Source organism: Apostichopus japonicus, chromosome 8 (assembly GCF_037975245.1).
Source record: "Apostichopus japonicus isolate 1M-3 chromosome 8, ASM3797524v1, whole genome shotgun sequence".
In the NCBI taxonomy this organism is placed as follows: Eukaryota; Metazoa; Echinodermata; class Holothuroidea; order Aspidochirotida; family Stichopodidae; genus Apostichopus; species Apostichopus japonicus.
This window is the reverse complement of record NC_092568.1, coordinates 29,909,372-29,932,879: the sequence shown is the minus strand read 5'-3', so window position 1 is coordinate 29,932,879 and position 23,508 is coordinate 29,909,372. Positions and strand designations below refer to the sequence as shown.

Sequence of the window (23,508 nt, the reverse complement as noted above, 5' to 3'; positions counted from 1 at the left end):
ACTATGAATGGAGGACGCCCTCGATCATAGATGAGTGACAGTTTAAACAGAGGGTTCTTGCTCGGGACCATTCTCTCGAAATTGAAAGAAAACAATAGGGATATCCCCAGGGATGTGTATACAGAGGAGTAGAATCCACGTGAAAAAAAATATATAACAATGAATAGACGTAGTATATACAAGAAAACTAAATACTACAACCCTCTGACGCATCGGGAAGGAACGGTCTTTCTGCCCACATGGTAGCTCAGTGCTCAATCACTCTTAGCTTTTTTTTATTATATCAATGAACAAAAGAATGACGTAAGAATGGTTTTTCTTTTACGATGTCTGAAACCAACTACATTCTTTCTTTCCTTTTTTTTTTTGATAGAAAACGCAGGTCACTAACCTTAATAGAGAAGTGAAAAAGAGAAAAGAAAAATTGAAAGTGTTGTCCGTGTAATGATGCATTTAAATATCCTGTCTCGATCTACTCTTTGTAAACAAACACGTTCGACTGATAACGTGATATTAATAATAATAATAATGGATATTGCTGAGTATAAGCTCGCATGTTAGTTTGATTATGATCATAAATACTCATATATAGAGTAATATTCACCGTGTTGTTGGCACTATATATAACAATCACCGTACAGTGTTGCCGTCGGGAGGTTACAGAAGCAAGAAACATTAACAGGATATTCCAGAGGGTAAGTTATTTTTGGTTACTGAAAAGAAGAATATATTGAATTGAGCACCCTGGTGAAATTTGCATTCAGTTCCTAAATTACGAAGCAAGTAAATGTTATGTCATAGTTGCACACTGACAGCCAAATGTGTAGTGTTTGTTTTTGCCCTTTTTCTCTTAGGCTGGTTTGACCTTGGATAGCAAGGATATGGGCTCAGCGTTTTTCTTTTTCAGTGTGCACCTGTGATATCACATCAGTTAATTTAGTGATAAATCTAAACGTTATGGAATTTGAAAGTAGCTATTCCAGTAGGTCTTAGAATTTACTCAGTACGGTATTATAATAACTTAGTCAAATGACGTCATATTTTACAATTATCCATAATCTTGAATAATTCATGTAGCTTAAATGAAATTGTTTATAAAATCGATGCATCAATTGTTTAACTGTCTTCAAAAATATTTCCTTCATTTCCTAAGAAGACTTGTTGTACTTTATCCACTGATAAATCGTGAAAATTACCAATTTGTAATAAGAATCATTTGTAGATGAACTTTTGCGCGCGCGATTCATGCACCGGGATAGTACCATGCGATCGACAAACCGGAAAATCCTTTATTTTGACTGGTCGATTTCGTGAGTACTTTCACTCTTTTATAGAGTCACACGGCGTAAGTCTATAGAACCGAAACTGAATCGAAGTTAGAAGACATTTATTCGCTCTAGAATAAGGAGTTATATGAAACATAATTAACTCATTCGCCAATTTGTCACTGAAAAAAAAATCTTCAATCCTATCGAATTTTTGTCATTATTTGGGTTGAAACTCAAGTAATTGCAGTGTTGTATTTTAGTTTGGGATAGCAATAATCAACAAGCAAAAAAATATATAAAAACGAACATGAAAAGGAATTATTACAAGGAACTCAGGTATCACGGCAAAAAGAATTAAAATAAGGAACTCGGGTATCACGCCAAACAAAAAACATCCATTTCCAATTTCAGATAATATTGCAACCTTTCTGATTTAGTCATATTATAAAAAATATCAATAATATAAACACGTGATGATATACCTGTATCTTTCATTTCACAGCAATTTTTTCCTTTCCCTTTCTCTCTCTTATTTGGGGGTGGGGGTGGGGTGAGGGTGAGATATACATGGGAAGATAATACCCACCCACTTTTTGAATTTATTTGCGACTCCAGAAAAGTGAATAGTATTATAACATACTAGATTGTTTCGACTAAACATTCCTGAATATTTCATGTATTTTGTATAATTTCTGTCAAGGGAATACAGAATATATTCTAGCATGAAAAACTGCGATCATCATTTTAAATGTTTCTTATCGCTTTATTTATATATATATATATTTTATTATTTACTTGTGTTTAAGTTGGGTCAATACCCTACCTGACTCATGATTAGGGTAGATGTTATTCGGATTGGAAATAATAATAATAATAATTGTAATAATAATAATACAAATAATAATAATAATTTAAAAAAATAATCAGGTTTAATAATAATCAGTAGTTATGTTTATGTTTACGAACAACAATAAATACAATTATTTCCCTTTAATCTTCAATCCTAGCATATCAATCGTGACTATGTTTCCAATACCATGCAACACTACTTATAAATTGTTTGCAAATTACTGATCTAAATTGTCAAATTAATTGAGATATTTGTTTTAATATCCTGAGTTGCAAAATTTAAAGAGTTTAAGAATCTCTTCCGATGTATTTTACTTACGGGATTTTACTAAGATCTACATAAGGCACTATCTGTCTCGTGAACTAAGTGAACGTTTATTTTATGCTTTGTGACATCTCGTCTCGACTTCTGTAACTCCATTTTATTGGTCTTCCAAAAACCTTCACGAAACGTCTGCACAAAGTTCAAAACTGGGCTGCTAAACTACTGTTTAAGCAATCAAAATGCACCCTCGGTAACCCCCCCCCCCCCTACTTCTTATATCGTTGCACTGGTTACCAATTGAAGCAAGAATACACTTCAAAGTTTTTAATTTAGTACATGGCTGCATTTACGGTTTCTCACCAAAATAGGCCTATCTCTGTGAAATTATTGGCATTAAGCAACTCAAACGCCATACCCGTCAATTTCTTTTTGTTACTTTACCTGTTCCTCAAACTGTTGGTCTTACTTATAGTAAGCGTGCTTTTTGTATCTCTGGTCCAAAGTCATGGAATTCCCTTCCCAATTATCTAAAATACATAACCGATAAATCATTGTTCATTGCTAAGCTAAAAACGTACCTCTTCACGAGGTAGTGTTGCTGTTTTTTTTTGTTTTTTTTTGGGGGGGGGGGGTTTGTTTTTGATGTGATTTGCATTTGCTTATAATTAGCGCCTTATAAGTGTTTGGTATTATTATTATTATTATTATTGTTATTACGTTAGATATTTCTTCTTGCCACTACTTGTTTTTTATTAAGTAACTGCAAAAAACGTTTCCAACTTCGTTACGATTTGAGAATTAGGCACGGGGATCCATTCATGTTGTCGCCTACAATACCTCTGTGGGAGCCATTATAGCTTCGCACGCTCCATGGAGTCCTGTCTCGAACCCCAGGGGAATGCATGCACCCAGGGGAATGTATGCACCCTAGGGGAATATATAACCCCAGGGTACGGAACACCGAACTAAGGCAACTCTGTGACACAGACAACTCAGCCTGTTGCTAAAACGTTCACTGTCTTTGGGAAATTCCCTCCCCTGTACATTATACGCCCAAAGATGAGAAAAACTATGAAAGATGTAAGGATGATAGTTGAAAATGATGGTTGAAAATGGTGGTTGAAAATGGCAGATGATGGTTGAAACAGACACATGATGGTTGAAAATGGCAGGTCTAAATAGCAAAGGTGATTGAAAACGTTATTTTCCAGAGTTGCAGAGAAGTTAGAGAATATTTCATTTACGATAGATATATCTTCTTTGTATGATAGTTCGAGCTATCACTGACACGAGCTCCTGTGATATACATGCCGCCATTTCTTCATTAACCTACATAAAAAAGCCTTTTTCGCACATTTTCGAATCATTCCACTAATTTAATGTACCCCCCCCCCTCCAATGGCGTTTTTTTTTTGGACCCAGTTCATTGTTAGCTTCCCTCTCTCCCACCACAAACCCAAATCCCCAATCCTCTACTCTCAGCTGCCCACCCCACCCCAACCACCCCCCCCCCCCCATACATTTGAAAGAAGTTGTAAACTAAGCGAGGTAAAGCCCGGTGTTTTACCCTTTATTTAGTAGAAAGACAATAATGTTTCTTGTAATGCGCTCTAATTTAAATCTTTCCTCTTCCATATCTTAGGGTGTGACTATAGGCTTATCTTAAAATACATTTGAATGATATTATAAAATAATTTTAGGCTATAATTGCTTTATTTTTTTCTTTAAATCATTTATAGTTTAAAGAAACTTATTGTTTCTGATATACTGCGAGATTCTAAATTTTATTTATAAATTTTGTCTTTTTTTTCTTGAATGTTTTCAAAATTCAACTAATTATATTGATGAATGTTATTTTACTTTATATCATATGTCCTATGCATATACCATATGGAGCATCGCAATCTTCTGGAAGAAACACACAACTTCACATTTAGAAATCATAAAAAGAACCGACAATTTTGGAATCAAACAAATGTGTTTTTTTTTGTGTGACAGGAACCATTTTCTATTTTAATTTTTCTTGATGTTGTTGTTGCTTCTATAGACTCCACGCAAGGGTCTTTCTTTTGACAACAGCACTTTGACTAATAATTTTTATAATCAGTAATTACAAAGGACAACAAGAGGAGAGGAAACAGCAGCCACAAAGTACTGCAGCAGCCCACTGGGTAATTATACAGAGGTACCCCTGAGGGCACATAAGATTCGCATTGAACCAGTTAATGACTATTGTACTTGGCAATGAACAATCTGTCAATATTCACACTTGCTTTCTCTACATACTTTGCAAAGGAAACGCGAGTTCGTGGTCCCAAGGAAAGAAAGAAAAGAGGGAGGGAGGTGAAATCACAGGGCGTAAAGTATCGAAGGTAAAATGGGGCGTTTTAGGGTCGGTATACATACGGGTGTGGGGGAAACACCGGGTGGTCTTGTAATGAAAATGCACTCGACTGCACAAGTCACTACAGACCACAAATAAATAGTTAGTCTCTTGACTTTTCTCGCCTTTTACGGAAAGACTGAAAAGAGAGGGCGACAAGTCGTTTGAGTGAACGCGCGCCGTGGATCTTAACAAACAGCCAATTAACAGCCGTCAGACTACAGGTCGGTATAGTAGTATTCACGTGCAAGCAATTTTTCACAACAACACTCTTTTTTTACTTCGGTTTTTTTCAAGACCCCGCCAGAAACATAATATTGCAATTCAATATTTCGTTCGATTTTACTTTTCAAAGGACATATAGGTAGATTCGACTGAGGCAAAAAAACGTAGATGAATAACCGAATGGCAAAGTTAAAAGTTTATTTCTTTCTCTCTACCTTTCTTTTCTTCGGTGAGTATATACGGAGGGCCAGGGGCAATTTTTTTTGTCAATGGCGTTCACCAGTATAAGAGATATAGATACCATATCACAACTATTGGCAAAATAGGCTTAATTTCAAAGATTGAAAGAAATATAAACATGACTAGTTGTTCTTTGGCTTTGGAGAGAAAGGAGGCGAAAATAAGCGGTCGATTTGATAAAGAGGAAAAAGATACGGGAGTAAGTTAGCCAAGTACGACTAACAAATGCTTCAATCTGCAGTATATGAATGCTATAGGACGTTGACAACAAAAGAGACCAAATAGTGGCGACTTTTCTAATTTTTTTTTAGGACATTTTCTGAATGAATTGATGTATTTAAGCAGTTGTTTTTGTAAGCAAAGGTCTATGAATGTAAGAGTTTCAATCCAAGGATACCCTGTGGTCAAAGCAAGTTTAAGACTTCAAGCTGCATACAGGGTGGCGATTAAGGGCGTTGAGATTGTGTTTCTGACACAGTATATATATATATTTTTGAATCGATGAAACACAACCTGGTCCATGCCCCCCCCCCCTCTCAAACAATATTATTAATAACTTTGTATCGTTCCATTTGTATAATTTTCATCTCGTTTCGACAAGTGTTTCATTTACAACTTACAAGTTTAGTTTGAAAAACAGCAAAAAGATAAAAAAGAAATTCATAGTAATAATAATTGTCTACTTTTAGCAAGTATTGCTTTTCAAAATTAACTCTCTTTCTTGTCAAATATATATTTTTTAATTTGTTCCGTTTGATGAAAATTTTTGATGGTGAAACTATTACGTAATCAGTCACTCATTTTTGGATGTATAATTTATATAACTTAATGTAAAGCCTGTTGTATTATTTCTTCCGATATCGTCTCGACTCTATTTGAGCTCTCATAACAGTGCAGTTAATTATAGTTTTACTGGGAGATTTCCATTTCAAATTATTCTGTTTCAAAGATTTTATAGCATCGTATAAGATGTCTAATGGAGGCGTGCTTTGTGTGTCATTAATACACCACTTTCAAAATGTATAGTCTGAGGGACAATTATGGAATCATCTTTAATCAGTATATCCGTCATTTATGATTTAACACTCAAGTTTATATGCTACATGCGAGAGATGTTTTAAGTGCGGGTGATTTAAACAAAATTAATGTAGTGAGGTTTTTTTCTTTCTTTTCAAGCACGGGTTGACAACATTTAGATAAACTAGGGGGAAAGACTACACCTCCCCTCCCCCACAGGGAGGGGGAGGTGCGTCAAGGAAACCTTCTTACAGAGAACTCTTTTGTATCATATTAATACGGTGATTGGTATTTATCAGTTAGCAATCAGTTTTATACTTTAACTTTGACAATGAACTTGACTTTTGTTTTAAAAATGCAAATGAAGTATGATTACAAAATTTAACCTGAAAGTTGATAATTGGGAACAAAGGATATAAAGAAAATTTGTGGAGTGGTCTAAAGTGAGTTTTGTGCACTCGCAGTATAAGGCGAGAAAAAGAAATGTAAAAATCAACCAAACAATTTATTGATCTATTGTAACTGTTTTTAGAATATTCCCTTCAGTTAGTGACTTTAATTAACAATATTATATTTAAAGCTGATTTTCTCTGCAAATCTCGTCTCTGTCGATTTCTGAGTTGTTTCTAGTGAAATTGAGGTTTGATCAATAGCTTCACGTTAAGCAAGCTATATATGGTCGGCACCTTGGCTATGATTTTCTTTTAATTAAGTAGCATGAAATGCATAACAAAATGAATTAAAATGCTGTTTTAACCATTTTCCCGTTGGATCTCCACCCCCCCCCCCCCCCAAAAAAATATACTTTGCACTTTCTTTACCTTGTGTTATATTTCAAAGTATCGCTAACCCCGTAACCCAGATGGGTTTGGCATGAGCTTTTTACTCCAACCACATCCCCATCGCCCTCCCTTCCCACCCCCACCCCCCACCCCCACCCCCCACCCCCCACCGTACTCATTTTGGTTCGTTCAAACTCCGTTATTTCATTCGTTAGTTCTCTGCATGTGTGAGCATTGAAGATCGAACACAAAAGAAGAAAGCCAAACACGGAGTTTTCAATAAAGAACTAAGAAGACAAAACGAAGGTGAAATGAAAGGATTTTATTTGGGGAGGGGAATAAGAATCTAAGGCCGTGAGAATCCCACTAAATCTTTGTTACTAATAACAACTATATATAATTATATAGATGTATATATATATAGATATATATATATACATATAAATATATATATATATATCTATATATATCTATATAAATATATATATATATATATATATATATATATAATTAAGGTCACGTGTTTCTTTATACATGATCTCTTCGTTTGCCAAGACCTTGTACCTCCACCAGGCATGGTGTTTTATTTGTCTTATCTCGTCTCAATATGGAACATTAATTTTCTACAAAAATAATCCACAAAGTTATAAAAGAAATCAAATATCGCGATGGAAAAAAAAAAATTCTTAATATATTATATATATATCCTATACGTTTGACCTTTTGGAACTAAGCTTAGGAAAAATTGAAATTTCCACAACTCTTCGTTAAATCGAGTATCTTCTTTAGAAGATGAATTGTTTTGACAAGCAGGAGGGAATTGAAGTGTATTTTGCATATGTATCTTTTCCCCGCGATATATCTAGAAAAAGAAAAAGAAAAGTCCAAAACGAAAAAAAAAGAGAGGCAAAATAAGTAAATGGTGGTCGACAGTGTAGCTGAATTGATTCTATTACGAGTGAACGTCATGCGACGTATAGCCATACCTTCCCGCCGGCAGTCCCGCGGGATCTAAACTCATCAAATGGATGTTAACTGCTGTTTGCGGAGACAAAGATTAAATTCGCATCGAATTGGATGAGATATATCATTATGGTATTAAACCATAACAAAAAGGGAAAGGGGAAAAACTGATCATTCACACCCCGCGTCTAGCCCAACGATGAGCTTCCTCAGAGATGATTGAATTTTTTTTTACCTGTCGTATTTAATTACTTCCATGCATAAATGGGTCTGCAATTAGAAAGTTAAAGAGAAATTAAATTGAAAAAGAGGAAGGTTGTATAGGGATGAATATTTGGGAAATTTAGAGAGAGATATATACGTTGCAATGGGTGCATTGCACTTCTGATATTTAGTGGGGTTTTCTCCCTCTCTCTTAAATTTGATTACTCCTCAACCGAAGGAATTGATAACGCAATAGTCATACCAGCCACTTTTGGTTGAGCGAGGGAGCTTAAGGGGGTTGGAAAGATTACAAAGGGGTGTAAGGAAGGCTACGAGAAGATTTATTTGATAAATATTATTCGTATAAGTGCAAATTCGGGTTATCAATTCCATATTTTTTGGGAAGATTTATGAGGCATAAAGATGAGAAATTGACGTCACTCTAAGTCAATAACGGTCGGCGTCTATATAAACGTTTTTTCCCCTTTTTTCTCTCTCTCTTGAGAATGGATTGGGAGGGTAGAAATGGGGGGGGGGGGGTTATGCAATGTATGAGTTGCCTTTTGGTGGAAAATGTTGTTGAAATGTTGCTTGGAGTAAAAAAGTTAACATCAAATTAAGGGATTTTGCACTGAAACAATTTTTATGGGGGAAATAAATTCAATTTAATAAAAAAAGAAAATGATTAATAATAATAATAACAATAACAACAATGATACAACGGTCTCTCTTTGCATCTTGCATCAGAAGGTATTTCAGTTGAAGTAAATGAAATCCGCTTAAATCTCTTGTAATCCTACTGCCAGGATTTTGGATAAAGCCGATCTTTCAGAACCTCAACACTGGAGGATTGTTGTCACGGTAATAATATTTAAACTGATGAAGTAAAACCTTTGTTGCGCAGAATTAACAAAAAAAAGAGTTAACATTTTGAGGTATTTAATCAGCTGATTACATCTGCAGCATAAAATCTCATGGAGTCAATTTTTTTTTTGGTTTGGGGTTGGGAGAGTGGGGATTGGAAGGGAGGGGGGAGGTTTTAGTCAATAATTCTTAGCAAATACACCAAATATTATTCAAAGAAAGGTCGGAATTGACTAGACTAAGGCACCCCCTTCTATGATTTTGTTTCACCGAATGAGGGTTATGAATAGGGAGAAATGAATTTGATTCCGTTTTCATCATTTCGGCGACTAGATATGTTTTATAATTAGTAGTAATTAGATGCAAAATCAATGTTACTTCATAATTTGAAAAAAAAAATTAAAAGAAGAAAATAATTGACTATTCATAGCATTTATCTACCTTGAAATGGGATTGTATCTTAAAATAGACTCATCGAAACGGTTTATCAACATCAATCCAACCAGCTGCAAACACAAACTTAATCGTTATATTTTCTTTTGCCATGTAGGAACAAACGGGCTGAATATTTTTTTTTTGGCATCAATTGTTGAGGTTAAAAGCTAACAGGTTTGTACGTAAACAAGAACAAAAAGGAAACTATAAAATTTTGAAACTGTCTCTTAGCATACGATACATTTGACTGGGAGTACATTTTGAGAGAAGTGAAACTCGATTATCACAAGCAACCAGGACTTATAATTTGCATGTTTCATAAAAATAAAATCATTTTATTCATTGATTTAATTATATCTATTTTTTTTTATTAATGCCTCATGTTATCACAACTGGTCCGTCTATCATAACATGAAAAAAACGCAAAACTTAATCAGAAAAAAAAATCGATTGATTTTCTAATTCACGACGCCATCATTTTATTACTCAATGTTAACACTGTCGCTTCCTGTTCATTTCAAAAACGGATAAATTTAAAGAAAATATTTTATTTTCATTTTTATGATTACTTTTTGTCGCCGTTGGTAATTTTGTCTTAATTGATGAATGGCGTTCTTGCCCCCCCCCCCCCTCTTTACCTTCCTTCTCTCAGGGATGTCTAGGGATTTTCATTGGCTTTAATATTCCCAAAATGATCAAATTAACCAGAAGGATCCCTAGGGTTTCTAGAGAGCACATCATGAACATTTGTGATTGAACAGGCAGAAATGTGCCGCATGAAATTTGACGCAAAAGGAATGCTTTAAGGTTGCAGTGGCATTGATGGGAGAATATATATGTTGGTACGGCTAGTTGGTACTTTCATCTCAACAAACTTATTCCTTATTTCAGGTACGGCTTCACTTATTAATTTTACCAAACGTATACATACTGATCGATAGGTGTTATACATTTCCTGTTTAACATTTTTTTCTTGACTATCAAAAAAATCCTGCTGTAGGATCGAAACGCCAGTTCCCCTAGGCTCTTACTAATACTTTTACCTACACAGGCTTTTCTTGCAGTAGATAAGCAGTAATAAATTTGTCATTTTTCGTGGCAATGTGATGCAGCATTCCGAATGTTTTGCTTGGCTGTTAATGTGCTCTGAATACCCAGAAAAAAAATGGAAAGCGGGAGGGCCAGGAGCGGTGGCGACATTACAGACGTATAGCCAGGTAGGTATGTGGGGGGGGGGGGGGCTGGTGCTGAAGGTAAATGTTGGGGAGGGTGGCGAGAGCTAGTTTAACGTCTCACATACAGAGGAGTTTTATAGGCGAAAATGAACCATTAATTAACTGTGGACTTGGCTGATACAGAAGTGAGACTACGACAGGAATTCTCAGTAAATTTGCTACGATTGCAAGAGAGAACTCTGAGATAGAGCAGAGTGCACGAGGTAACCAAAATATATCAACGTGCCAGAGGTAACCAAACTGTACCAGAGTGCCGGAGGTAACCAAACTCTACCAGAGTGCCAGAGGTAACCAAACTCTACCAGAGTGTCAGAGGTAAACAAACTCTACCAGAGTGTCAGAGGTAAACAAACTCTACCAAAGTGCCGGATGGTACCATCATTTAATGACATCTACATTTGAGCAATGGGCAGGGTACGCCGATAGGGTGCTAAAGTCTAAGCCATCAGGGCCCTAATGACAGAATCGTACAAAATCGTGGGCCCATATTTTCGCATTTCAGATTGAAATCCTTCACGGGCCGGAATTTGTTTAAGCCTGTTTAAACCCCTGCATTACGATATGGCTTAAAGTTATGGAAATACAGGGAAAAGGGCAAGTAGATGGGATGAACCACTGTCTGTGTTTGTATGTGTCGGGAGGGGAAGGGGAGGGGGCGAGCCAAACGGAGATGGAAAGGTACAGAACATGACCACTAGTTTGACAGGAGAGCGCTTCTATTTTCACAGAGGTGGAGGGGTGAGGGAGAGGTGCACACATACTAAATGATTGACAAAGTTGATGAGATAGTTTGACAGCCAGTATGCAGAGGTATAAGAAGATATTAATATAGCTTTGGCCTTTTGTCAGGAACATGGTCAGGTTTGATGACCAGATGAGAGGTACAACAGCTTGATGATCTGGTCGGAGGCAGGAAAAGAAATTAAACTGTAGCTTGATGAAAATCGAAATATCTTTGGGGGCAAAAAAAATTCTTCTGAAACTCAAAACTCAAAGAGATGAAAATGAAGTTTGGATTACTATATATGTTCTTTATGTTTTTTTAATTTTATTTATTCGTTCATTTCAATGTCTATTTAGTTTATGAGTTGGTGCATGCCATACTTAACAAAAAGCGTATTGTGAATGTATTATACCTGCAGTTCAGTTACAAAGTTTCTTCTTCTTCTTCTTCTTCTTCTTCTTCTTCTTCTTCTTCTTCTATTATTATTATTATCATTTTTTCATTTATCGCAATACTTATTATGAAAACATAGCCTTTTGTATTATAATTAGAATTTACAAAACGTATAAGTACCATTTCCCATGGTAACAGAAAAGAAAACAATTCTCTTTTCAAAATGCCATAATTTTTGAGCTTCAATTTTTTTGTACACAGCACCAGTCAATGTGACTTTAAAATGTACGTGAACAGGGTATTAATATGCTAGACTATTATATATATATATCATGAATGTTATTCCCCTCAACCAAAATTAATGTTCAAACATGAAGGAAAATTGTTATGAAGATTTTTTATCCTTTTAGATTATTAGCAGAATGCAACAGCAGAAAGGAGAACTAACATTCTAAATGACAAAAATGGTTTTGCTAAAAGAGACATTAATGTAACAACCGACTCTGGCCTATACGGGAGAGACGCTTACGAAGAAGTCCCAGTACCTCATTCCCACCTTCGACCCACCCCCGCCCCCAGCCCCACCCACTAACAAAAAAAAATCTTGTTTCGTTTACCTTTCAAGCTATCCCTGGCATGTTTGTCGAAATAATTTTTGTCATAGTGCCAACCAAGAAGTGAATTATTATTTAAAAAAAATCATATTTCCATGGTAACAGCAAATATTGCTGGTAAATACTGTCATCATCCTTACAGTATAAGACATTGTTAAATTTTCAATATTTCAACAAAAACATTTTCAAAACTTCACTTTAAATCAACAAAAATAAATGTACCAAATAACACGAAAAAGAACAGGTCATTAAATATTCAAACCAATTTCGATCTGTAAAAACAGTATACTTTTTAGCTAGTACGTCTCCCATAGCAACGGTGTATGGGTGTTCAAACCTCGAAAAGCCATCGAATTCTGGGAAGTGACACAAACAGAAACGTGCAACAACTGTGGAACAGCTCCAATTTACAATCGGATTTTATCCTTGATTTGATTGTAGTAGTTGTAACCATTTAAAAAATGATTATAAAATTACGACTGAACAAATGGGTGATTACAATTCCACTATACACTGCAACTGTAGTTTGTACCAAATCACATGTGACAAGGACTGTGTCGGAAGTTAGGCACACTCAAAAGTAAATTAAAAGTGAACCAACGTTACTCTTGTTAATGAAGGACAAGAGCAACTCCTTTAGTTTGTGAGACAGTCATTACGCTGGCAATGAAAAATGTCTTGCTTACAAATATTTAAACAGTGTTGGAGAAAACCAAGCAATTTAATCCTGGTTATGAATACACTTACACCCCAACTAGGAGTAACTTTTATAATGTTCATTCAAATGCACATTCAAATACTGAAAGTTTAGTACGAATAGCAGAGAGGATCCAGTTTGGAAAGTTTTCAGGTAACTTTTGCGGTCATGTTCCTCTACCCCTTGATGTTTATACCCCTCCTTAATTAACCCTCCTCCTTTGCTACCTCTGGTAACTTATTTATTCTAACCAAAGTCTCTACTTTCTTGGAAACTTTTTGGCTGTACTACTTAAAAAATCAATTTCTTTTCAGCCAACGTTAGCGAAACTGGACACTGGTTGCTGGTATCTCTGTAAATTCATACTTAAGAACTGCAAGTTTTCCATGAAGCATTGATCCACAGTCACTGGAGACTAACAGAGATATAATTACTGCTATGCACCCTGTAACTATCAATGTATACAATCGTCGCTTCAAAGTTTCAAGTCACTGTCTAACACAGTTTCATTTTCTGCAGAGTAAATATTCCATGATCAATCTCCTCATCGTCGTTGTCATATTCGATAGCTTTCAGAGAGCTTCTCCTTTTGTAGGTTGGCTGTTCTCCCAAAGGATCAGCCACTATGGGACATAATGTTATTTTAAATTCTTAACGCACATCTTTCTGGATGATGAAACATATTCTAGAGTTTCCAAAGGCAGTCCTTTTAGTCAATGAAAACCAATTCTGTTGGAGTCAACGCTCAAGAGAAATGATACAAATTTAATATGGAAGCAGATTATTTAATATAAAGAGAGGCATTATCTAATAAAGATGGCGGGATTATCTCTTATCCTCTCGGATTAGAGCTATAATAGTTTGGTAAGGATTGAAACTGTATCTGTGATTTGATGGCTGAAACGATTTAACATTTTAATCCTTTTAAAGAAAGATCAATATTGTGGCTAGAACTATAGTTGATTAAATTATGTAATTTATCATGACAACTCCCCTCCCCTCCCCTTTCCCTGCCTCCACCCTCCCCGTCCCCCAGAACCAACCTCCTGTTTCACTATTTTGCAGTGTTCTAGTTATGGAAGTCATTTGCACTTTTGATTATCCTTTTTTTCTTTTTTTTATTATAGCTAGCTATCTTAAAATGTTTGCTGGCATCTAGTATGGTAGTATCTACCATGGTAGTTGGCAGGACAGATACTATAATAGCTAGTTTGTAACACGCTAGCATCCGGGATGACAGTAAGCCATACATTACTGCAGTGTCCTAGTTATGAAAGTCATTTGTACTGTAGATGACCATTTTCATATCTTAGCATGATAGCTGCTACCATCTAGCATGCTGACAAACCACATTATAGCTGGCACACTAGGCTAGTTTGTAACACGCTAGCATCTAGCATGCCTGACATACCACATGATAGCTGACACACTAGGCTAGTTTGTAACACGCTAGCATCTAGCATGCCTGACATACCACATGATAGCTGACACACTAGGCTAGTTTGTAACACGCTAGCATCTAGCATGCCTGACATACCACATGATAGCTGACACACTAGGCTAGTTTGTAACACGCTAGCATCTAGCATGCCTGACATACCACATGATAGCTGACACACTAGGCTAGTTTGTAACACGCTAGCATCTAGCATGCCTGACATACCACATGATAGCTGACACACTAGGCTAGTTTGTAACACGCTAGCATCTAGCATGCCTGACATACCACATGATAGCTGACACGCTAGGCTAGTTTGTAACATGCTACCATCTAGAATGACATGGCGCCATACTTTACTTCACAGAATTGATATCAAAGACAAAATGATACGTTATGTTGAAAAATTTGTAAGAAAAAGTTTCTGTTTAGAGCAGAGTATGGTTCGCATTTTTTTTTTTACTCAAAATGATAATGGCAAGAGATCAAACTAAGACACCTATTGTTTTCACCAAATGTAGGTTAATGAGTGACTGCTTGATGAATTTGGTGGAATCTTCAATGTTGTTCCATTGTGGGAACTCTCCCTGTACTGTATAGTGGTACAGTGCAGTAATGTACTGTACCAATACACCCCATAGTACTATATACTGCACTGTGTAGTCGCATATACTGTTACTGGGACATCAAAGATGTCACTAGGTGGATCTATCCCTAATAGATGGACATATCCAGACGAGGTTACATTTACTGATAGGCAGCCATGTTCAACAGTAGTCATGTAATCAATGTTATTTACTCAAATTCTTTTGTTTACATCAAATCTTTAACTTTCTTTTTAAGTTTGAACGACTTTTCCCCCACCACAATCACATTCAAGCTCCAAGTTATACCCAAAACTTGATATGAAACCAATACCATAATATGCAGAAACGTTGGTCTTTCATGTACAGAGAGCAGTTATTGTGAATAAGTGACAGTTTATAGATATTTTAGCTAAATATGCGATCGGACAAATATCCCAGTCCGAAGCTTTGAACTTAAACGGTGATAAATGATAGCAAATGAATTATTTAGCGTTTTTCCTTTTCACTAAGCGATCAAAGGAGCTTTTTTGCGCTGTCTATTTTCCCCCCATTTCTGGAGTGCATCTGTTTTATTTTTGCAGTAAATATATTTGAAAAGCGTTTAAGATGGACCAGAGATGCCAGACACGAGGTCAGTCATCGTCATGGCGACACTAAGAGTAGCTGGATGAGGTCAAGTTTATCCTCTCGTAGCTGCTGCTGTCATCCTCCCACCATCTGGAGCTTTCTTCACTGGATGCAACATTTTTCCTCCGACTTCTGTCTTCTTCTTTGTAAGACTTTATCAAAATAGTTGGCTTCTTCCTCAAATCTTTAAGAGAAGAGACAAAAAAGTAGAAAAAAGGATAATACAACAACATCAACTGGAAAATGACTTGAATGGATATTTTTGTAAATTATGAATATTTTATTATTATTATTATTTTTTTCTATTATTATTACTACTATCACTATTAACATACAGCAAATTGTAAGACCCCTTTGTTAACACGAATCAGAAAGCAAAAACATTAACAAATTCCCCAAAATTTCCCCAACATCTTCTTATGACACATCGCAACCTTAGATGTCACTAACATGTGTGTCACATTAATATCATTGACATATGTTTGACACATTAATATCATTTACATGTTTGACATATTAATATCATTCACATATGTTTGACATATTAATATCATTCACATATGTATGACACATTAATGTCACCAACAGATGTTTACTACTTCCAGACACATATTGACATCAAAGTACACTTAATTTGAATATCGACCTCTCCGCTCAAGATTAAGCTGATGACGGTGTTTAAAGGCTTATTGTTTTCTGGTCGCACCATACTACACCCCATAAGGGAACAATGAGGAACCCAGGTTTATAATATATGTCATGCTAATGTAGTCCAGCAAAATCACACAAGAAGCTTTAATATTATTTTGCATCAAGTTCAATGGTTTCCAAGAGGAAACAAAAGTTTAACACACTGAAGTAAATACACCTTTGCTTGACATAAGGCTTACTATTTCTGACTGTTTCTAACTGTGCCATCTTGTATAAGAATTGAGTTTTAGAACTTTAAGAAGATATTACTATTAATTATTTAGTGACTTATGAAGCCAATTACTTAATAAACTGAATACTCAGTCATTCTAATAAGCTCTGGTAGTAGAGGAAATAGGCAATTGGTAAATTTTGCCAAAAATATTTCAAGTAAACCTTGAAGCCAAAACAAAAAACCTCAAGAGTGCTTTTCCCAAGGGTTTGAGTAAATGTTCTCTTCCAAGACAAAAATGTACATGTGTCATGCTAATGGGATTTCAAAACCTTGTTCCCTTGGTAACATCTGCTTTACTATCAACTGCTAACATTGAAATATCCTTTCTTCTTAATTTACATGTATCATGCTAATGGGATTTCATACCTGTGTTCCCTTGGTAACATCTGCTTTACTATCAACTGCTAACATTGAAATATCCTTTTCTTCTTAATTTACATGTGTCATGCTAATGGGATTTCAAAACCTTGTTCCCTTGGTAACATCTGATTAACTCCACTATCAACTGCTAACACTGAAATATTCTTTCTTCTTAATTTACATGTGTCATGCTAATGGGATTTCATACCTGTGTTCCCTTGGTAACATCTGCTTTACTATCAACTGCTAACATTGAAATATCCTTTTCTTCTTAATTTACATGTGTCATGCTAATGGGATTTCAAAACCTTGTTCCCTTGGTAACATCTGCTTAACTCCACTATCAACTGCTAACACTGAGATATCCTTTCTTCTTAATTTACATGTGTCATGCTAATGGGTTTGCATATAACCTTGTTCCCATGGTAACATCTGCTTGACTCCACTATCAACTGCTAACACTGAAATATCCTTTCTTCTTAATTTACATGTGTTATGCTAATGGGATTTCAAAACCTTGTTCCCTTGGTAACATCTGCTTAACTCCACTATCAACTGCTAACACTGAGATATCCTTTCTTCTTAATTTACATGTGTCATGCTAATGGGTTTGCATATAACCTTGTTCCCATGGTAACATCTGCTTGACTCCACTATCAACTGCTAACACTGAAATATCCTTTCTTCTTAATTTACATGTGTCATGCTAATGGGTTTTCATATAACCTTGTTCCCTTGGTAACATCTGCTTGACTCCACTATCAACTGCTAACATTGAAATATCCTTTCTTCCTAACCTGTCTCTTTTCTTTTTCTTATCAAAGTTTTTAACAAACAGATATCTGTTTAACTATACTAAGGAAAACAATACATAAAATCCTCACTTAAACAACATTGCATAAAAAAACAAAATAAAAAAAAAACAAGCACTCACACACTTGGCAAAGATAATGCATGTTCAAGAAACCTGTCCTCCTTTATGAATATTTCATAATTTCTTTTTTGTAAAATTACTTCTCTGCATAAAATTTACCAAAAAAAAAAAAAAAAAAAAAAAAGGGTAAAAGATATATATATATAGATATATATAGATGCTTTGAGAGCATTGCTGAAATACAACCTGGGTAGATATCAAGCCCTATTGTTAGGTGGAGATAAATATTTCATGAGTTATTTAATAGGAACGACAAGGCCACCACCAGCTTTTAGAGAACTTCGGCTCAGATTTAAGCGCAATCAATCGACCACGCGGACGTCCTGATAATAGTATTGATTCTGGGCAAAATGAAAAAACAATCTAACATAATGTTTCAAGTTAAGAGCACGAGTCGTGGAGAGTGAGAAATTCCGACACTTTTTGTATATTGATGAGTGAAAGTGGATGTAAATTTTCAGCTCTTTTCTGCTCGTATATTTGCATTCTTATGTGATTAAAATGAAGAAGGCATATCTTTTCCAAAGACAAAAATTTTAATATTTTAACAAGTCATGTCGGCAACTTTTAGTCAAAAGTACGGACCCCCTGTTGCACAAAGCAATTTGAGGCCAAGTTGTCCTTAAGCCGAAATAAATATCTAAGAGGGGAAGAAAGGGGAAGAGAAAGAAGAACGAGACAGAAAATTTCAGAAAACTGAAACTTGTGACGATTTGTCTGCACTTTTTCTAAGTTGAGAGAACTTTCCTTCTAACATGTTGTTAAATTTATGGAGAGCCCACGAAAAAAAAAAAATGGTAATTCTAAAGATTTGGTCGATGTTGTTTGTTCATGGTCATAATTTGTTACGATTTTCAACATTTGTCATTATCACAGAATAAATCAGTGTCTTAAAATCAGCCACCACTCGCCTTTACTCCTTCAATGCTGATGTACAGAATTAGGGAATAAAACAAGACTTGGGGAGGGTGGTGGGGTGGGTTATACCAGAGTTGGGGAGGGTGGTGGGGGGGCTATAACAGAGTTGGGGAGGTTGGTGGGGTGGGTTATAACAGAGTTGGGGAGGGTGGTGGGGGGGTTATAACAGAGTTGGGGAGGAAGGTGGGATGGGTTGTAACAGAGTTGGGGAGGGTGGTGGGGGGGTTATAACAGAGTTGGGAAGGAAGGTGGGGTGGGTTGTAACAGATTTGGGGAGAGTGGTGGGGTGGGTTATAACAGAGTTGGGGAGGGTGGTGGGGTGGGTTATAACAGAGTTGGGGAGGGTGGTGGCATGGGTTATAACAGAGTTGGGGAGGGTGGTGGGGGGAGGGGGTTATAACAGAGTTGGGGAGGAAGGTGGGGTGGGTTGTAACAGAGTTTGGGAGGGTGGTGGGGTGGGTTATAACAGATTGGGGAGGTTGGTGGGGTGGGTTATAACAGAGTTGGGGAGGGTGGTGGGGGGAAGGTGGGGTGGGTTGTAACAGAGTTGGGGAGGGTGGTGGGGGGTTATACCAGAGTTGGGGAGGAAGGTGGGGTGGGTTGTAACAAAGTAGGGAAGGGTGGTGGGGTGGGTTATAACAGAGTTGGGGAGGTTGGTGGGGTGGGTTGTAACAGAGTTGGGGAGGGTGGTGGGGGGTTATACCAGAGTTGGGGAGGAAGGTGGGGTGGGTTGTAACAGAGTTGGGAAGGGTGGTGGGGTGGGTTATAACAGAGTTGGGGAGGTTGGTGTGGTGGGTTGTAACAGAGTTGGGGAGGGTGGTGGTGGGGGTTATAACAGAGTTACAGAGGGTAGTGGGGGGGGTTAAAACAGAGTTGGGGAGGGTGGTGGGGTGGGTTGTAACAGAGTTGGGGAGGGTGGTGGGGTGGGTTATAACAGAGTTGGGGAGGTTGGTGGGGTGGGTTATAACAGAGTTGGGGAGGTTGGTGGGGTGGGTTATAACAGAGTTGGGGCGGTTGGTGGGGTGGGTTGTAACAGAGTTGGGGAGGGTCGTGGGGTGGGTTGTAACAGAGTTGGGGAGGGTGGTGGGGTGGGTTGTAACAGAGTTGGGGAGGGCGGTGGGGTGGGTTATAGCAGATTTGGGGAGGGTGGTGGGGTGGGTTGTAACAGAGTTAGGGAGGGGAGGGTGGGCAATATTGTATGATTCATTGATATGGTTACCAAAGAAGAGAGCTGAAAAATAAATTTCAGAGAGTATCAACGATGAAAGAAAGACTGTAAAGAAAGAGCTGGTGAGTTAAGAAGCCTTAATAACAGTATTAATAAAATTTACCAACAAAATGGAATAGACTTGCACAGATATACATTTGTATAATGAAAAACCATAAATAGTAGTCTGGGTAGCGTATTAAACCTGCTGTAATATTTCTCCAGAACTAGGGAAAGGGGAAAAACATCTTTGTAAACATGTTTTTATTTAGATATGAATTTTCATAAAAGTTTAATATTCACAAGTGTTCCCTAAAACTTCCAACTGCCTCCCCAAAACCCCAGCAAGATAAAAATGTTTTGATAAAAATAAAATGTTTACAAAACTTCCCGAGAGGACTATGAAGAGCAACTAGACATGACTTTATATGGAAGATTTGATCGGAGGAATTTTTTTTCCTTTTTCACTTATGCAAATGAAGCATAAACACTTATCGACCGTAAAAGGAGATCTTCAAGCTTCTGTTTTGCATATTATTGCTGAACACTACATCTTAAATAACAATAACAAAATCTACTACAACTAGAACTTGAAAACAATGCGGTGAAGGTTTCAGTCTTGAAAATCAAAATGAAAAAACTTTCTGTTGACTCTGACAAGGTCCTGTATGGTGGAGGAGGGGAGGGGAGGGTAGGGTCAAAAGGGAGGGATAGGGGGGGTGGGGCCAATGGTATGGTGAGGGGTAAATATACTTACTCTCTCTCTTAAGCATCAAGCTGCTCTACTAATTCGTTCCTCTTATCAACCATGATAACCATTTCCTCAAGTAGAAGCTGTTCTCTAATGGGGGGGGGGGGGTGGGGGACAAAGGTATGATGAGGGGTGTATATGCTTACTCTCTTTCTTGAGCATCAAGCTGCTCTACTAGTTCGTTCCTCTTATCAACCATGATAACCATTTCATCCAGTAGAAGCTGTTCTCTATGTCGTTCCTGTTCGGTTTTTTGCCAGTCTGTAGTTAAGATGCAGAAAAGAAACAATACAATTTTGATTAATGGGAACAATAATTGGAATAGACTAATCAAACATACACGTTCAGTTACTTAAATACATTTTAAAATGCCTCGTTGTATTGAAATTACTGTGAGTAGATTTTCCAAGTTTATAACAGAAAATAATAAATGTATGTCAGAAGAAAACATGTACCCATAGTGTACAGTTGACTGGGATGGTAGGGGGGGAGGATGGTTTGCATTTTATTTTTATGAATTGGACAATTATTGCAAATGATCTTTACATTCAATTTCATTTGGTAAAACAATATGCAAAATACCTCAACATAGTCAAATTCTTGTAAACAGATCTTTTTCAATAACATTAAACATATAAATTCACGGATATCAAAAGAATACATATAAACCATAGTGCTTACAGCTGACCGGGAAAACATGAAAAGCAGTTACGTTTGAAATTCTTTATCTCAGCAGGCCCAAAGAAAGTTGGGTTTTGTATTCCAGAGCAATCTAAAGTGATTTTGCTTTGTTTTTCTTCTTTAATTTTTTTAAGTTTGAGAGGGGGGGGGAGGAGGGAAGCATACCTTTTTAAATTTTTATATATTAAGAGGGGAAAACTTGAAGGTCAAATGAGCAAAGGGTTAAAGACCTTGCAGGAGTTTGATAGGAACTTAAAATAGGTATAATAACACTTCATGACCATATCTTCCAAATGGTATAAGATATTTCTTAGCTGTTTCAGAAACTTTTCACGTCAGTTATCTCTACCACATATATCAATAATGATCTTTGGGCTTGTTGTGCTTACCTTCAATGGCCATCATTATCGTGAGTTCCCTCTTTAACAACTCATATTTTCTTTCTAAATCTTGTTCCTTCTCCCTAAAAAGCAAAAGTGGAAAGGGAAAAGGAAAATATGAGATATATAAAGGAAAACCTTTACTTTAGACAAAAGTCACATTGTTTTTTAAAAAAACTTTCTACATTAATAAAATAAAGGCTATTGGACTGATGAAGAAGATGTAAAAGTGGAGAGGCTTTTGTCCCGATATATCGATGATTGCTTTCGGTATTACGGTTACTTATCAATCAAGTATCCCCATCAAAATTAGAATGTGATGTAAATTAGTCCTTATTAAATCAGCCAAAAAACAATGAAAGGCATAGAGCCTGATTCATTGTCCATGATGTATGACATGATCACCAATGAATTGCACAATGTAAAGATATCCTAGACATGTAATGAAATGAAATGAATCAATTCCAAACATTATATCTTAGCAAAGACAAGCTATCAACATGGGAGTCAGACCAGAGCCGGTCTTGTTTCTTGGTGTATATATTCTTTGAAATCTGAGACTTTTATTCTAATTTCATTTCTTTAGCTGTTTGGGGAATAATAGAAGAGCTAGAACTAAATATAAATGTATACAAAAAGAGGTAGCAAACAAAGCTAATGCCGAAAAAAAATGGTCAAGGAAACTGCAGATGAAGTATAAAATGTGACTTAGTTGTGTTTTAAGTCCTCTTGGGGGAAAAAAAGACCCCTTGAAAAAATACAAGGAAGTAGTTGAAACAGGGAAACAGAGTAACAAACAGGTGTCCTAGCCAAAGAACCTAAAAAAAAAATTTTTTTTAAATGACAAAGAGACTATGAACCCACACCTTACCATACACCCCCACCCACCCTACAGCACAAGAGACCAGACAAAAATATAGTGAACCAAAAAAGAAGAGAAAAAAAATAAATAAAGAATCTTTAACTAGGGAGGTAGAACAGGAAATAAATGATATGGAAATTCCTCTCTAACTTTGTTGACAGGACAAAAAAAAAATTATCTAATTTTTTAAATTCATTATTCCTTAAGAAATTCTTTCTTAATCTTCCACTGTCGAAGAATACATCGAGAATCCGACAATTTTTTCATGCCACATATATTGAGTATTGAATAAAGAATATTACATTGTGTTGAGCTTAGCCTACGTTGTTCCATTCTTTAATCAAGGTGCAAAGAATGTTTCTAATTCTGTTATTTATACCCTCACATCATCTATACAGTACACTGTACATATGGTATCATTATATGTTGCAAAAAGTTAGACACAAAGTTAGAGACTAAAATAGCTTGGGTATTGGACAATATACTTAATATAGATCTGTTTTATCTGTAGCTATGAAGTCATAAATACCGCTGCTAAGAGCAGAGTTGATCAATAACGCTGAAAGACATTCGTTGTATCCTGCACTTGAGAGTCTTTTAGTTTTAAATGCCAATAGAAATTTATGCAAAATTCTCATATCCTATCAAAATATAGAATATGAGCATTCAGAAGTTTATTT

General features: G+C 36.3%; 1 protein-coding gene across 1 annotated transcript in view; it reads right to left on the bottom strand.

The window, feature by feature from the left end:
* Positions 1–12,546: 12,546 nt before the first annotated feature.
* The window catches only part of LOC139971505 (EH domain-binding protein 1-like), a 74,921-nt gene continuing 63,959 nt past the window's right edge, over positions 12,547–23,508 (bottom strand). Inside the window, exons 19-21 of the mRNA XM_071978049.1 lie at positions 21,976–22,049; positions 21,052–21,166; positions 12,547–15,994 (exon numbers count right to left, since the gene is read on the bottom strand). Of these exons, the coding sequence (XP_071834150.1) occupies positions 15,913–15,994; positions 21,052–21,166; positions 21,976–22,049 (271 nt within the window). The 3' untranslated portion in view covers positions 12,547–15,912. The remainder of the gene's footprint in view (positions 15,995–21,051; positions 21,167–21,975; positions 22,050–23,508) is intronic.